At 57.8% G+C, this 15036-nt stretch overlaps 2 protein-coding genes across 3 annotated transcripts; one reads left to right on the top strand and one right to left on the bottom strand.

Moving 5' to 3' along the window:
* Positions 1-2349: 2349 nt before the first annotated feature.
* ANXA4 (annexin A4) lies at positions 2350-11242 on the bottom strand. Of its 2 annotated transcripts, XM_085242822.1 has the most exons (15): positions 10749-11242; positions 10115-10288; positions 9170-9225; positions 8830-9025; positions 7690-7765; positions 7266-7360; positions 6899-7012; positions 6652-6742; positions 6154-6233; positions 5703-5759; positions 5296-5389; positions 4697-4792; positions 4099-4157; positions 3672-3794; positions 2350-3420 (listed from the first exon to the last, which is right to left on the bottom strand). In XM_085242822.1, the coding sequence occupies exons 4-15, from the start codon at positions 8962-8964 to the stop codon at positions 3361-3363; spliced, it is 1080 nt and encodes a 359-aa protein (XP_085098948.1). In that variant the 5' UTR covers positions 8965-9025; positions 9170-9225; positions 10115-10288; positions 10749-11242; the 3' UTR covers positions 2350-3360. The 2 variants fall into 2 exon arrangements, with proteins under 2 accessions (XP_085098948.1, XP_010721504.2); XM_010723202.4 differs by lacking the exons at positions 8830-9025; positions 10749-11242 and having other exon boundaries at positions 10115-10707.
* A 1696-nt stretch (positions 11243-12938) lies between these two features.
* LOC146542869 (uncharacterized) lies at positions 12939-14866 on the top strand. The gene is made up of 2 exons (XM_085242904.1): positions 12939-14077; positions 14176-14866. Exons 1-2 carry the CDS (start codon positions 13942-13944, stop codon positions 14748-14750), a joined length of 711 nt encoding a protein of 236 aa, XP_085099030.1. The 5' UTR covers positions 12939-13941; the 3' UTR covers positions 14751-14866.
* Positions 14867-15036: the final 170 nt, after the last annotated feature.

Raw genomic sequence — 15036 nt, 5'->3', positions numbered from 1 at the left:
ATTGGTCGATTCCGCTCGGCGGCGGAGGCGCACCCGCCGGGTCCTTAGGCGGGCAGCGCGCCACGAGACCACGTGCGGGAACGGAGCGGGCCGGGCCCGGAGCTGCGCCATGCGGACCCGGGTGTGGGCCGGCCGCGTCTGGATACGCCCCGGTACGGACCTCACGCGGCTCTGGGTGCGGCCCACGGCGCAGCCCGGCGCGGCTCCGGCGCGGCTCCTAGCGCAGCCCCAGACAAGGGTCGTGTTCTGCTCCAGCGCAGCGCCCGCCCTCTGCCAGCTGTTGGGTGGCACCGCGGTGAAGCTCCGGTCCCCGCGTAGGGGCCACGCGTGGCACCAGCATCCCACAGGACACCCACCTCTCCCTGGCATCGGGTCACCCACCACCCCTGGTGATGGCTCCTTTTTGACCCTTCACCCCCTTCCCCAGCTCTCAAAGAGCCCACCCCAAATTAGTGCCATACCAGCACCGTGTGCAGCTGGGGACCACCGTGTGTTTGCACAACCCTGCACACAGCTGCGTGTGCCCACCTCCCTACACGGTGCTCGGTGCCCCCCCAGGTGCCCGATCCTTTGTGCACTGGACAAAGTCAGTGCATCGGACACTGACCCTTGCACCTGCCCAGCAGGAATCACGGCACAGTGGTCCCAGGGCAGCCAGGCACAGGAAGCCGGGGTGTTGTCTGGCTGGGGAGGCTGGCAGCAAGCCTGGGCGTTGGGATTTGTTCTCCCCCCTCATGTGGCGTGGGTCAGTGGCTCGGGGCTGGGCTGTTCTGGGCCATCGCCTCGTGGGGCCACATCTGACGTGGGCCTGGAGGTGGCACCTGCCCCAGGAAGCGACCTGGGTGCTCCCGCCCCACTGCCCCCACGTCATGGGGTCGGAGTCCGGCCTGCGTCCTCATAGGCCCTGTGTCCCTGCAGGTCCTGCGTCACAGCCACGTGCAGCACTTGGTGCGTGGAGCCGGGGCTCATTCACCCCTTTGGGCCACCCTGTATGGTGGGGGGGAGATGAGCCCACATCCTCATCCACTCGTGTTCCACAGGGTCTCGTCTGTCTGTCTCAAGTGGGATCTGCTGGGGAAAAGGAGGCAGGAGAATGGATGCTGCCGGGGGAACAGGAGGCCATCCTGAGCCAGGAAGCAGTGGGCACACAGGGGGCTCCTGGGGCACGGCCTGGAGCAGTGGGGTGCAGGACATGAACAGGCGTCCTCGTGTGCTGCTGTGAACAGGAACTGGAGGAGGACCCAGGAAACCACATCACCTCCATTGCTGGGAAGGGGATGGAGAAAGCCCTCCTGGCCCGTTTCCACGCACATCTGCACCTTCCCCCAGACCTGCATTCTGGAACTGACCCACCCCCTCAGCACCCTGCTCTCAGCCTCCGCTCCCCACGCACCCACAACACCTCTGTGCCCCTCCAGGGCTGCTCCTGTGTGAGCTCACAGCAGTCCTCTGTGCCCAGTGTCCCACTCCTTCCTGTTACCCGTTCCACTCCTCTCTTCCTGCTCATCGCCCCTCTCGGGATGCTCAGAGTCCCTTCCTGTCCTCCCTCCACGCTCAAATCTCCTGCAATAGCTGCAATCCTGTCCCGCCCCTTTTCTGCCCGTCCTGCCCCTGCCGAGTCCTCGTCCTCACCCTGGCCCTGCTTCTTGCCCCTGTCCCTGCCCTACCCCTATCCCTACCCCATTCCCTTCCTGCCCCCTGCCTGTCCCTGCTCCAGGCTGCGGACAGAACCCCTGGCAGCCCTCCCAGCTGACTTTCCCTCACCTGGCTGCACTTCAGCCCTCTCTCCTCAGTCCCGCCATGCTGGGGGCAGCCAGGCGACGCAATGGGGTGCTGCAGCCCCTCCATGGCAGCAGAAGGGACAGCCAGCCCCACAGCCACAGAACCGCAGGCCCTGCCGGGAGCACCAGTCCTGCAGCCAAGGACTGGCACGCACCCCCAGCCCTCCTTTCACACCCACCCCACAGCACCACCCGAGCCCCCACACCCCGAACGGCCAGCCCGAGAGCTCTGCAGTCTTTTGATGCAATACTGCCCGCGCCCACCTTTCTTCCTGGTGAGCCACACGAGGTGTGGGGTTGGGAGAACCGCATTCATCGCTTGGAGGCACCTCAGCCTCCTCACCAGCAATGAGGTCGGTGGAGCTGCGAGCCCTTCTGCGGGGCAGGAGCGTCCTCTGCCGCCAGGATTCTCCAGCTTCAGTCCGTCACCAGACGCGAGGCTGCGCCGGGGGCTGCAGTGCAGCTCAGAAAAGCCCGCGAGCACTGCGGAGACGAGCAGGCGGTCTGTGATGCCTTCACAGCGTTATTCACCAACAGTTACGCTTTGCAAGAGCAAACACGAACCACGTTCTGTAGCGTTCACAGCTTAGCGGACGGGAGCTAAGCTTAGGGGAAACATTTATTTCAGAGGTCGGTAAGGAATTTCACATGGCACAAAGGCACCAAAAGCAGAGCGGTGTTATCCAGGAGTCGCAGCAGGCAGTGCTGGCACGTTTGGTACGTGACCCCAGAACAGGCAGTGCTGCTGAGATGTGCGTTATGGACAGGCCATTCCTTCACAGCTACCCTTCCCATGACAGCAATTAATTGAGAGCAAAAGCTTGACACACAAACCTGATGGTTTACATTGCCACCAGTCGAGGCAGACAGACCAAGACTCTGAGGCTGACCTGTAACCAGGCACAGTGCAGCCGAAGTTCCTCTGCAGTCACCAGGGGCAGCTTCCCCACCTCCAGAGCCACAGGCAGCAAGGACACCAAGCCCAGCACGGCTGGTCGTGCCCCACACTCACAGAGCAAGCTGACAAGCTGGAGCTTTCCAAGAACCATGGAGGTGTGGCACTGATGGACGTGGTCGGTGGGCATGGTGGGAATGGGTGGGCGTTGGATTTGGTGACCCTAGAATCATTTAGGTTGGAAAAGACCACTATGGCATCAAGTTTGATTGTATTTTAGATGATTTTTTTTTTGGAGGGGGTTAATTATCTTCCAGAAGCTGAAGCCGGGCTGCATTCTCTCCATATAATGACAAAGTTAATTCTTCCCTCTGCAAATTCCTACAATTTGCTTCATTTGACAGGATTTACTGGTAAATGCAGAGGGACAGCTTGCAAGGAAATAACAAAGCTTGCATAGATTTGGTTAAAGCATTCTGTTTAGCTCAATTAGACACAAAGGGGTGTTGTAAGCAAAAATGCAGAAGTTAAGGGTAAAATGGAACTGCCATTACCCAACCAGAGCATTAATTAATCAAAGTCACTACTCAGCAATTAATGAGAGGGAAAAAAAAACAAAACAAATTGAGAGAAATCCTTATGATCCCCTCCTTCCCATAGCACAGGACATACACCAGGAATCCCTCAATCCTCGCCGCCACAGAGCTTCAGCAGAACTTTCCTGTAGTCTCCTGAGCAGTCTCCCTGGGAAAAAGAAATATGAATAATTTTTAAGTTCTACCAAAGTCAAATTCTTGTTAAGACAGATTTTTTTTTCTTTTTTTTTGCAGTGTTTGTATCTTCTAGACAATTTATTCAGGAATATTTTCAGTACGTTTTTGTAACGTCTGCTTCATCTCAGCTGCTCCAAAATACCCAACAGGTGTCGGGGGGGATCATCTCCTTAAAGGCACTCAGAAAATCCCACTTTTTGTGTCTAACATTGACAAGTTTACCTTAATGAAGGAGTAGAGAGACTTTCCATACATGGTCAGGAATTCCCTTCTGATATCCAGCATATCAATTTCAGAGCGGGACACCATCACTCTGATCAGAGTGCTGTCATCTGTTCCCAGGCCCTGGAAAGCAAAGCAGCCACGTGCAGCTAACACAGAACTGCTGGAGAATCACCCACAGGCACAAAGGTCTCAGTGCCCAGTCTGGTGCAGGAGCTGCTCTTCATTACAGCGTTTTTGTGATCCATTAGCAGCAGCTTGCTCCTGAGTATGACGATTACCCTGATGTGCAGAAAAGCCTGAGCTTTCCTAGAAAAGCCATTTCCTGACTGGCTGCAGCTTCCATCCCACGACTGCCATGATGCTGCTGACTCGAGCACGAAAATGCAAGAAAGAAGCAAGCAATCTTACTCCACAACCTGTTTACCTTCATGGATTTATACAGCCTTTCAGCAAAGTACGCAGGCTTGTTCCGCACGCACTTCACTGTAAGGAGAGACAAGAACAAGAGAATTAAGGTCAATAAAAGCAGGAGGTTTTCCACACCGCTGCAGCACTTTCTTGGTGTTTCTTCTGTCAAGATGCAACTCCAGGCTAACAAACAGCAGCTGCAGTGCAGGCATGCAGTCAGAGATGTGCTGTGAGCTGATGTCTCTGTGCCTGGCACACAGCAGTATTTGCACAAAGGCCTTCATGCCTCCTGACAGCAAACCTCTGCTGCCAGAGCTCCCTTTGGCCAAGCACACCGTACCATAAAGCACAAAGCTTTCTCACCTGACTGGGTCTGTAAAGCATAGGATCATAGAATGGTTGGGGTGGGAGGGGACCCCTAAGATCATCTAGTTCCAACCCCCTGCAATGGGCAGGGACACCTCCCTCTACACCAGGGTGCTCCAAGCCCCATTCACCCGGCATGACAAACCATGTCTGCCTCCTGAAACCATGCAACAGCCACTCAAGGGAACTCACAGCACCTCTCATCATTTCATTTCTTTGTAGACAACGTTTAAAAGCAGAGCACTCACCCACAGCCAGCAAAGCATCTTCCAGGTCTCCTGACATCTCAGATTTAATGCTGTCTGTTATGTCCTTGTTAGCAATGCCTCTGTACACATCAAAAACTAGGAGGAAGAGTCCATGGCACGAAGTCAGAGAGATTCAAAGGACCACTTTGCAACAAAAAGCTCCTCATATGCTGCATGAACATTCTATCATTCCTGCAGCACTGTCAGCTAAATCAGGACCGTCCTACAAAAATAACTTCTTTTCACTGCTAACAGTCTGCTAACTGGCCTACCACAGCTAGTACCATTTTCAAGACCTGCTACTTTGTGCTGCCAGTCAAATTCCTTAGCTCTCTCCCCCCCCAATGGCAGTCACACTTCGTGATCTCTGCCTTCCATGCAGGAGCAGCAGCCAGTTGCACTTAGGTTTCTGAAGCCCCTTTCAGTCTCAGGAGGGAATGAAACAGCCCAAATGGAATGGATGCAATGGGGCTCTCTCCAGGACAACTGCTGACTCAGAAGAGTTCCCATCTACTGAACAGCTGTGGAGCTCCTGCAGAAGCATCTCACACAAACAAGGAAGGAAAAAAAAAAACCAGGACACTGTGCAGGGGTCCTACCTCTCAGCAGGTGATACCTGTTCCGTGTACAGAGGATGGACATAAACTGCACCTCATCTGTTCCCCATTTCTTCTCCCCCGCTTCGTACAGGCACTTAAAGACACCATGGGTGACAAAGTAAGGCTCGTGGAGAAGACTGGGTGTACAGGAGATCTTAAATTCCTTGCAGCCAGAGCACTGCTGGCCCGTACTTGTCCAGATCTTGGATGTTTTCCAACAAGACCAACCAGGCACGGCAACCCACAAACAAAACGTCACTGCCCCTGCCAACGAGCCAGCCTGCCTAGAGACTCTCATTAGAGACTTGCAAACAAGACTAGAACCATTATTCCTATTTCACAGGTTGGCTTCTCTTCACCACACATCACACACACAAGAAGAGACTGGGAAGCACGTTACTACACACCTGAGCATCTTGCTGAGCAAGGCCATCATCCACATACATTCCCTCATCTCTGTTTCCCTGCAAAGACACAAGGAGAGAAGACTCAGTTCACCACAGCATCTACTGGAAGCAACTCCTGAGAATTCCCCATTCAGGAACAGCTGCTGGAGATGGATAATGGAGTCCTTCAAAGGGAACACTAGCTTACAAACACAGCGAAACGCAGCTCAGGTGTGCTTTGGGCTTCCTTCTGAAACAAGCAGCAGCCCACTTTACTGGGACATTTAAAGAAGAGCCCACAGCACTCCTGCACAGCCAGAGTCAGAGTCCCCTCCCTGCAGAAGCTGCTTTGAGGAGCAGGCCATGGGACACACAGGGTGAGAAAAAGCCAGCCTGGAGCTCCTCGCCACTGAGTGCAGAGCTGTGCCCACAGCTCTGAAGATTCACCCCTTCTCCCCTCGGCGTGGCTCACCGTTGCGAGGGACACGAGGACCCTTCGAAACATGGAAGATGTGTCAGATACGATGTCATCCTCAAGGGAGCAGCCATATTCTAGCAAGAACACACACACAGCATCCGTTAGGAGCAGGGCCGCCACCTGGGTGCTGCCCACAACATTTGCCAGCCATAACCTAGCTAAGTACAGAACCGGGCCTGGGGCTCTCAGCATCACTGCAGCACTCCAGCCATCATCATCAGTGCTAAGCCTCCAATTAAGAAGCACAGACAGTAAGAAACTGACAAGAGAGCCACAGGTCCCGCTGACAGACAGAATGCTCCTCCCCATTTTATTTACACCAATTCGGTTGCTGGTGAAACTCTAGTCTAGCTTCTCTCTGGACAAACAGCAACAGCCAGGTTGGCCAGTGTGTCACACCTGAAAGCTCCCCAGACTCCTTCCTCTTCATGTCTGCCTGCACACACAAACTGTCAGGCAGCAGGACAAGGCCTGGCCTTTTGCTCTACTTACGAAGCCTGTAGTTCTCATTAATGCGACGAATCTCTTCGTTGGTGCGAGAAGCCAGAATTTCAATCAGGCAACCTTCATCTGTTCCTGCTCCCTAGGGAATCACCAAGGCAAGACTGAAGATACCAGCAACTGCTTGTGACGTGCAACCAGGTTTCTTTAGGAGTTAATAATAAATAAGAGGGCATACATAACAAAGCAGGAAGTCCTTGGCCAGAACTTAAGCAACACAAAAGGAACATTTCCAAACCTTCACAGCCCTCCTTAGTTCGTGCACGTCATACATGGTGGTGGGAGTCATCATCCCAATGATCACCCTCTCAAAATTCCCACTCAGCTCCGACTTCAGGTCATCCATCAAATCCTAGAAGGCCAAGAGAGGAGAAAGGAGTTGGCAGGAGGTACGGCCTTCGAGGACAGGAGGAACTGAGCTGTTCAGCAACTTCTCCTCAGGCTCCAACCCTCCTTGCATCAACAACTGCTCTGAACCAAACAAGAACAAAACAACCTTGGTCAGGTAAAGTCTCTGCTGACCTTTCTCTTACGGACACTGGGTCGTTTTTCACTTTTCACCCAAGTGACACAACCACGTTCACACATCTCTGCAGGCCACCTACCCTGCCAATAGTGCTCTTGTAGGTGATCAGAACTTGCTGACGCTGGGAAACGTTTAGTTTGGTCAAGACGTCGATGATGGCATCTTCATCTGTGCCTGCAAGAAACAAACGGAAGCTAGTCAGGCTGCTTGCACAAGAATCAAAGTGCCCTCTGGTATTCTGCCACCTCCACTCCCCTACAGCCGGCTCTCAACAGCCCCAGGACTACAGCTATGCACACAAAGCTGCCAGGACCCACACCACCAGAGCAGCTGCATTTCAGGACATGAAGGGCAGTCCTGTTTCCACTTTCCAACAGTATGTAGGGCAGTTGTGCAGTGGAGCAATGCAAGCAGCTACGCTCCCCTCTAACAAACCACCAGAGCAGCCATTCCCAGTGCTGGGGAAAAAATAAAAGTTGATCTGTGGAGGGAGATCAACTTACCAAAGCCCTTCATGGCTTTCCTGAGTGCCTGCGCTTCTTGCTCAGGGCTGAAACTTGAGACCCCCTTGATTGTTGCCTAAGGCCACAAGAACAGGATTTAGCAAAGGCAGACTTGCACCGACGCACACATAGAGTTGAATTGAAAAACAAACAACCAAACAAACATAAAAGATGTGAACACGGAGAGAATAAAACTCCACCCACACAAGTGATGTTTCTCTCTCACTTCTGTCTCACACAGCAGCCTATTCAGTGGGACTTCCCAGGCACATCAGAAAGAAGCCACAGGGGCACAACTACATGGAGAACATATCTCCACATTGCTGCCCATGGAGTCTCTGGTTTCCAGTGAAGCAAAAGCTGGACCACCTGCTTCTGACTGTGTTCAGTCCCACCAGGCCCTCTTCCTAGCAGTTCCCCCTGTCAGTCACAAAGCAGTGTGCTCCCATCACAGCCCCAGTCCTGACTTGTAGCAGCAAGGACCATTATTCTGCACCATTACTTTTGCTCTGCTCGGCACTGGTGAGGCTGCACCTGGAGAACAGCGTCCAGGTCTGGGCTCCCAGTCCAAGAGACAGCTGGACGCCCTGGAAAGAGTCCAGTGGAGGGCTATCAAGACAGTGAAGGGACTGGACCACCTCTTCTATGACAAGAGGCTGAGAGAGAGGGGGCTGCTCAGCCTGGGGAAGGGCAGCTCAGGAGGATCCCACCCACGGCCATCAATCCCTGCAAGGAGGGGCAGAGAGGATGGAGCCAGGCTGCATCCAGTGCAGCCCAGTGCCAGGACCAGAGGTTGCCACCAAACATCAGGAGCACTCCTGCACTATAAGTGCTGCAGCACTGGCACAGGGACCCAGAGAGATTGCGGTGTCTCCTCTTGGAGATCTCCAAACCCATCTGGACGTGGTCCCGGGCACCACTTCTGGTGGCCCTGTTGGAGCAGGGCTGGACTAGATGGACCCAGAGGTCATTTCTAACATCAGCCATCCTGTGCTTCCACGACGGGCTGTGTTTGGCTCAGAATGGCCATTCACAAACAGGTTTCTCCTGCCTCCTGCTCAGTGCCGTCTCTGTGGGATCACACTGCCTCCTACGATCCATCTCTGTTCCAACAAAGATCAACAGCAAAACAGTGCTGACCTTCATGGAGCCTGGGCTTTGGAAAACAGGCACAGGAATAACCACTGCATGGGTGGAACCTTGTGGGTTGAACCAGGAGGGAGCAGTATGCCCAGAGAGTTTATCTGGAAAAATACTTCCTCCATGAGCTAACATTCAGTTGGACTTTTTATTAACTCTCAAGCAGGAAAAGCACATATGTGTGGGGCATTGTCCTCTGTAGGAGGAAACAGAAAGAAGTTACAAATTTACACTCATAAAAAGACAGATAGTGCTCTTCCTGCTCTACACACACTCCCTACATTTATCTGATCAGGGCAAATGCCTGGCACAGCGTGGTACAGCAAACAGGCACACTCACCATCACTCGGGATTTTGGTCAATCTCTTATTGTTCAGGTCCACCAGCTGCTGCCAACTGCAATAAAAACCAGAGTGAAAGTTAAGTTTTCGAGCACACAGTTCTTAGAAGGTACCACCCTGCCATTTCACAGTGCTGGTTCAGTGATTGTGACTGCAAAGCACGACGATAAACATGTGATTTCCCAATCTGAAAGCAACGCCTGAACAACACTACAGAATGCCCACAAACACACACTGCTTTGCACTGAACCAACAAGGGCTGCCTTGAAGCCCGACAGCAGCTCTGCACAAGAGAGGGATGCAGTGCACAAGCAGATAAAGGCACGAGTGGGTAAGAAATGCCTTTCCTATTCCTAGAGTGGCAGCCTGGCTGAGTTTACAAGAAGCAGACTGCCGCCCTCGTGCTGCTGTCATGAGCCCAGCCCTTGTGCAAGAGCAGCAGTGCCTGTGCTCGCCCTGCACATGACTCTTACACATCTGGAACACCATCGCAGTGCGCTGCCCAGGCAAGCAAGCTCAGCGTGGCATTGCCACACAGGCACTCCTCAGCACTCGACTTGTTCTCTCCTTCATGGAATTGTGGATCTCTGAGCAACCTACGACCCAGGCATCAGAGAAATAAAGTTTCCGCCCTTCTCGAGTCCTTGGCAGAAATGCAAAGCCCACCACCTCGTCTTAATATTTGTTTTGGGCACTAAGTAATGGCTTTGCATCTGACAGATGTTTTTCTGATGCGGTTGGTCGTTCGGTCGCTCTGTATGCGGAAGCAGGCCTGTTAAACAAGCAGATCGCAGCACAAAAGAAAGGTCAGTACAAAGGAGGGAGGGAGGGAGGAGGAAGGGAGGCAGAAGCGTTCTGAGCGCAGAAGAGCCGGCAGAAAGAAAACCAAACACAGGGACGGAAAGGACAACGCATCCCTCCTCCTCCCCGGTGGAGTCACTCACCGACAGCACACGGAGCGCCTCTGCAGCGCGGAACGGAGCTCTGCCGTGACGCGGAACCAACGCCCCGCAGCGGGGAGGGACTCCGGGTCCGAAGCGTTCCATGCCCGCCCATAAGGGGCAGATCCCGGGAGGGGCAGAAGCCGGCGGCTTGGACGGGGCCCTGGGCAGCCTGGTCTGGTATTAAATGCGGAGGTTGGGGGCCCTGCCTGGCACTGGGGTTGGAGATTCGTGACCCTCGAGGTCCCGTCCAAGCCGGGCCATTCTGTGATCCTGTGAGATGTTTCCTGGTACCACCTGAGGAGCTGACGGCCACACACTGCCCTCACCATCCCCATCTTGCCAGTCCTGCCCCTTGCTGGTGCTCTGCCATAAACAGCAATTCAATACACAGCGTCCCTACAGAATCACAGAATCACTCCGGTTGGAAAAGACCTTCGAGATCATCGAGTCCAACCACGACCTGACCAAAGTACCCCAACAACCCTCCTCTAAATCACGGCTCTGAGCACCGCATCCAAACGGTTTTTAAGCACACCCAGGGATGGCGACTCAACCACGTCGCTGAGGAACAAATTCCAGTGCTTCACAACCCTGTCTGTAAAGACGCGTTTCCTGAGATCCAACCTAAACTTACCCCATGTCTGTGTGTCCTGCGGAGCCCCACGGATGTGACAGGGGGGTGCTTCTCAAAGGAGACCAGCGCACGGCGTCAGGAGAGGAAGCAGCTGATGCCGCCACCGCTGCTGCCGTCCTGCGTCCCTCCCCAGGACCCCCACAGCTTCCTCTTCGCGGCCCCGCTCGGCTCCTCGCAGGCTGCAGACGCCGCTGAGGCGCTCGCACCGCACGGCCGGCATCTTCTTCTCGTGTTGCCGGACCGCTCTCTGCAGGGCCGCGCCGAGTTCCCGCCGCCGCAGCCGGAACCGCAGCTCCCGTGCCGACGGACGGAGGAGCTTCGTGCCGGCACCCGCAGCACGCGGTCCCCGGGCTGCCGGCGGCACGGCAGGACGCACCCCTCCCCGCCTCCCATCGCCCCTCGGCTCCCGCATCCTCACATTATCTGCCTAAGGACACGAAGGCCCAGCAGACGGGTCCGGACAGGCCACCACGGCCCCGCCCTCGCCCTCCTGCAGCCTCAGCCGGGGCCCGGCCGCCCCGGGGCGCTGGAAGCGGAGCAGGCGCGCGGCGACCGGCAGCGCCTGCGGCAGCCGGGCCGGGGCCATGCGGGACGCGCGGTGATGACGCAACGACGGCGCGACCGCGGACCGGAAGGACCCCGCGCGCAGCGCCCGCCCCGTTCGGCGGGCCGACCAATGGCGGCGCGGCGGAGGCGGGGCCGAGCGCGGGCTCTCCGCCAATGGCGGCCGCGCGATGGCGGCGGCGGAGCCGCGGGGCTCCGTGGCTCGGGGCCGCCGGGCGCTCAGGGGAAGGCGGCGCTCCGCCGCCCCGCGTCCCCGAGCCGTCCGCCGGAGGCGCCGTGAGCCTGGGGGCCGCCGGGAACGCGGCCGTTTCTCTCTTGGTCGCTCCGTGTATTAAATGATTAAATGTTTAGCGTTCGTTTTCCAGCGCCTCTGCCTGCCGTCATTTCCGCAGCTCCAATGTCGCAACCCGTCCCCGTGCCCAGCTCTGGGTGCGGACGGGGCAGCACGAAGGGCCGTGTCGTAGGACTGCGAGCGCCAGCCCCGTTCGTCCCCCCGCATCCCCTCCCCTCCTCAGCACCGCGTGGGAAACGCTCGGGCTGGGATTCTGGGAGAGCTGGGGCGGCTCGGCCTGCAGAAGAGGAGCTCGGGGGGATCCCGGGCACGGCCGTCGGTCCCTGCACGGAGGTGCGGAGGTGACGGAGCCGGGCTGCGCCCGGCGGTGCCCAGCAGGGGGACCGGAGACTCTGGGCACACGCTGCAGCACGGCAGGTTTCCCCGCAGCGCCACCGCCGCGCTGCTTCCCCCTGCTTGCGCTAGGCGAGCTGCAGAGCCCAGCAGACGGCGCACAGCCAGAGGTGCCCGTCCCACACGGCGCGTCCAGCTGCTGGGGGATGTTGGAGGGGCTGCAGCGAGCCAAGAGCTGCAGCTCTTCCAGCTCCTGCTCGCCGCTGCTGCCAATGCCCCCGTCGCCTCGTTTTGTGCCTGAGGAAGGCGATGGACACACACAGAGCATCGGGTGTGTTGGCGTGGGGGCACTGGGCAGGACTGGTGGCCCTGGGAAGCAGGGAAGCTGCTCTGGGGGGAGGCTGTACTGCGGTCATCTCCGGAGGCCCCTTCCAGCCCCTGTGCTTTGTGACAGGCGGATGTGTGAAGGGACACAGGCAGCAGGTGGAAGTTTGGTGGCCTTCCAGAGTCAAAGCACGGCAGCCCTGCGATGCCACCGGGAGTTTGAGTGTCGTCAGCCACGTCCCTCCCTTTGTCTCCATTCACTGCAGTGGGACCTGGGCACCCACGGGCTCTCTGGGCAGCAGCGCCCGGCCCTCAGCTGCCTCCGTGATGAAGTTCCCTGACATCTAATCCCAGTCGCCCCCCTTGGCGTTAAAACCATTCCCCTTTGTCCCATCACCATCTTGACACGTAAAAAGCTCATTTTCATCACGTTTATCATCTCCACCGAAACAATGGAAGGCCGCAACGAGCAGCCACAGCAAGTGTTGGTGATGGGGCAGGCACAGAGCAATGCCTGTGACAGTGTCACAGAGAGTTCTTGTGAGCTCAGGGCAGAGGGGCTGACCCCAGCGCTCACGGAACCCCCCGCTGCCACTCTCGAGCTCCCTTGGCAGGTAAGGCAGCAGGCTCCTCTGCTCCTGATACTGCGGCCCTCCAGGGGATCCCAGTGCCCCAGATCTCACCCAGCGCCCATTTGGGCATTTCCCCACAGAGAGAACCCCTTCACGCACGCCGACGGTGCTTCCGACACCCGACGCCGCTTTCTTTGGATCCCTTGTGCCACCACCGGCCACTGCTGCAATGCAGCCCAGCATCGGCGCAGCAGTGCTGCTGTCCTTCCAACCCCTTTACGTCCCCACCATCACCTACGTGGTGCCTCAGGCCTCCGTCTGGCCTGGGGTGCCGGGTGTCCAGGGACAGGGAGCGCAGCTCCCACCTGGGGGGCCGCCTCCATCTGTGGGTCAGCTCCCACCTTGGGGGCTGCACCCAGCTACGGCTCCCCTCACGGCCCCTGCCCACGGCTGCATCCATCACCTGCAGGCAGGGCCGTGGCCTGGGGCCGTGCTCCACGGGGAGCCCCCGCAGCCCGCAGGCAGCTGCCCGCTGCAGGACCCCCATCGCCACGTCCTTCTGCCGGCACCTCCAGTGCAGCAGCAGGTGCTCCCCGCGCCCTGCACCCTGCCCAGCAGCCGGGAGCGGGCGGTGGGGCCCTTTGGAGATGCCGTGGTGCTCACGGAGGACCGGGGGCACCCAGCACCCACCGACGCGTGCCCCCAACCCAGCACGGCTCCGCTCGGCTGCAGCGGCTCAGCGCTGGAAGCAGGTGGTGAGTTTGGGGGCTGCAGAGCGGGCGGCAGGCTGTCCGCACCGGGTGGCAAAGCTGGCACTGCCTCACTGGGGATGGTCTTGCTTTTCCAGCAGCGACAACGAGCGCAGCCGTCGCGGAGGACATCGATGATCTGCTCACGTGGATCAGCGGTGAGTCTGTGGTCTGCAGAGGTGGCGGGGGGGCGTCCGCACCGAGTGGGTGTGGGAAAGCTGGCATTGCCCCCGTGGGGATTTTCTTGCTCTTTGCAGAAGTGACATCCAGTGCAGACATCCCGGTCGACGCCGCGGAGATCGATGACATCCTGACGTGGATCAGCAACGGTGAGTTCAGGGGCTGCAGAGCAGGCGGGGATGTCTGCACCGAGTGGCTGTGGGAAAGCTGGCGTTGCCCCTGTGGGGATTTCCTTCCTTTTTCCAGAAGGGACACCCGGCTCAGCCATTCCAGATGACAAGATGGAAATCGACAGCGTGCTCACCTGGATCGCTGGTGAGTTCAGGGGCCGCAGCGGTGGCGGGCGGATGTGTGCACCGAGCGGCTGTGGGAAGGCTGCCATCATCGTTCTGGGGGTGGTTTTGCTTTGACAGAAGCGTCGAGCTGTGTGGAGGTCCCCCAGCAGCCACTGCCAGCCGTCCCCAGCAGCCTCAGCACCTCTCCTGACATCGGAGCAGCCCCTGACTTTCCCAAGAGCAGCAGGGAGCTCAGCAGAGAGGCGCAGGCTGACGCCGGGCCCCTCAGCGAGCCGTTCTCAGGGCAGCCAGCATCCTGTGGGCAGCTCTCTGAGTCGCTGCTCCGCAGGCATCTGATGCAAGAGGCGCGGCAGAGGCAGCCCCGGGTGGTTCTCACCCGCCTGGCACTGCCGACCCCCCTGCACGCTCGCGTGCCTCCTTCAGCCCACGCTGCACGGCTGATAGAAGAGGCGAAGCAGAAGCAGCCCCGGGTGGTTCTCACCCGCCTGGCACTGCCACCCGGCTGCACCTCCTGCCGTGTGCCACACAGCCACCACGAGGATGGCACCGAGCCGGCCGAGTGCCCAGCGCCCGCCTGCACCACCAGGAGAGGCAGGAGCAGAGGGCACCAGCAGCGCAATGACAGCGTCCCAGCCAGGAAGAGGAAGCTGCCGCGTGGCCAGGACGCTCCAGGGCAGAAACGCCGGCGCTAGGCGAAGCTGGGTGGGCTCAGCACAAACGGGAGCCTCTGCAGAAACCGGCCCACCTGCTGCAGCAGGAGGCACGGCCACGGCCAGCAAATAAGGCTCCCTGTAGCCCTGGGCTCCTCGCCGGCCTTGCGGCACACAGAGCAGCAGCAGTGCTCCAGGGGCACCAGCACCGGCCCCAGCCCTACCCCTCCCAACCTGGCTTCCACCGATGTCATCTTGGACTGTTAAATTGTGTTACATTACGTTAAGTTACATTAAATTATTAAATGTTTTATATTCACTTTCCTAC

The sequence above is a fragment of the Meleagris gallopavo genome, chromosome 24 (genome assembly GCF_905368555.1).
Source record: "Meleagris gallopavo chromosome 24, MGAL_WU_HG_1.1, whole genome shotgun sequence".
Lineage (NCBI taxonomy): Eukaryota > Metazoa > Chordata > Aves > Galliformes > Phasianidae > Meleagris > Meleagris gallopavo.
This window is presented reverse-complemented; position numbering and strand designations above follow the sequence as displayed.

Coding starts and splice junctions, on each gene's coding strand:
- LOC146542869 (XM_085242904.1), top strand. CDS start 13,942: ATGTCTGCACCGAGTGGCTGTGGGAAAGCTGGCGTTGCCCCTGTGGGG. Junction 14,078..14,175: donor CGTGCTCACCTGGATCGCTG/GTGAGTTCAGGG, acceptor TTGCTTTGACAG/AAGCGTCGAGCTGTGTGGAG.
- ANXA4 (XM_085242822.1), bottom strand. CDS start 8,964: ATGTTAGCTCATGGAGGAAGTATTTTTCCAGATAAACTCTCTGGGCAT. Junction 6,743..6,898: donor AACTAAGGAGGGCTGTGAAG/GTTTGGAAATGT, acceptor GTGATTCCCTAG/GGAGCAGGAACAGATGAAGG. Junction 5,760..6,153: donor TCCTCGTGTCCCTCGCAACG/GTGAGCCACGCC, acceptor GTGTCTTTGCAG/GGAAACAGAGATGAGGGAAT.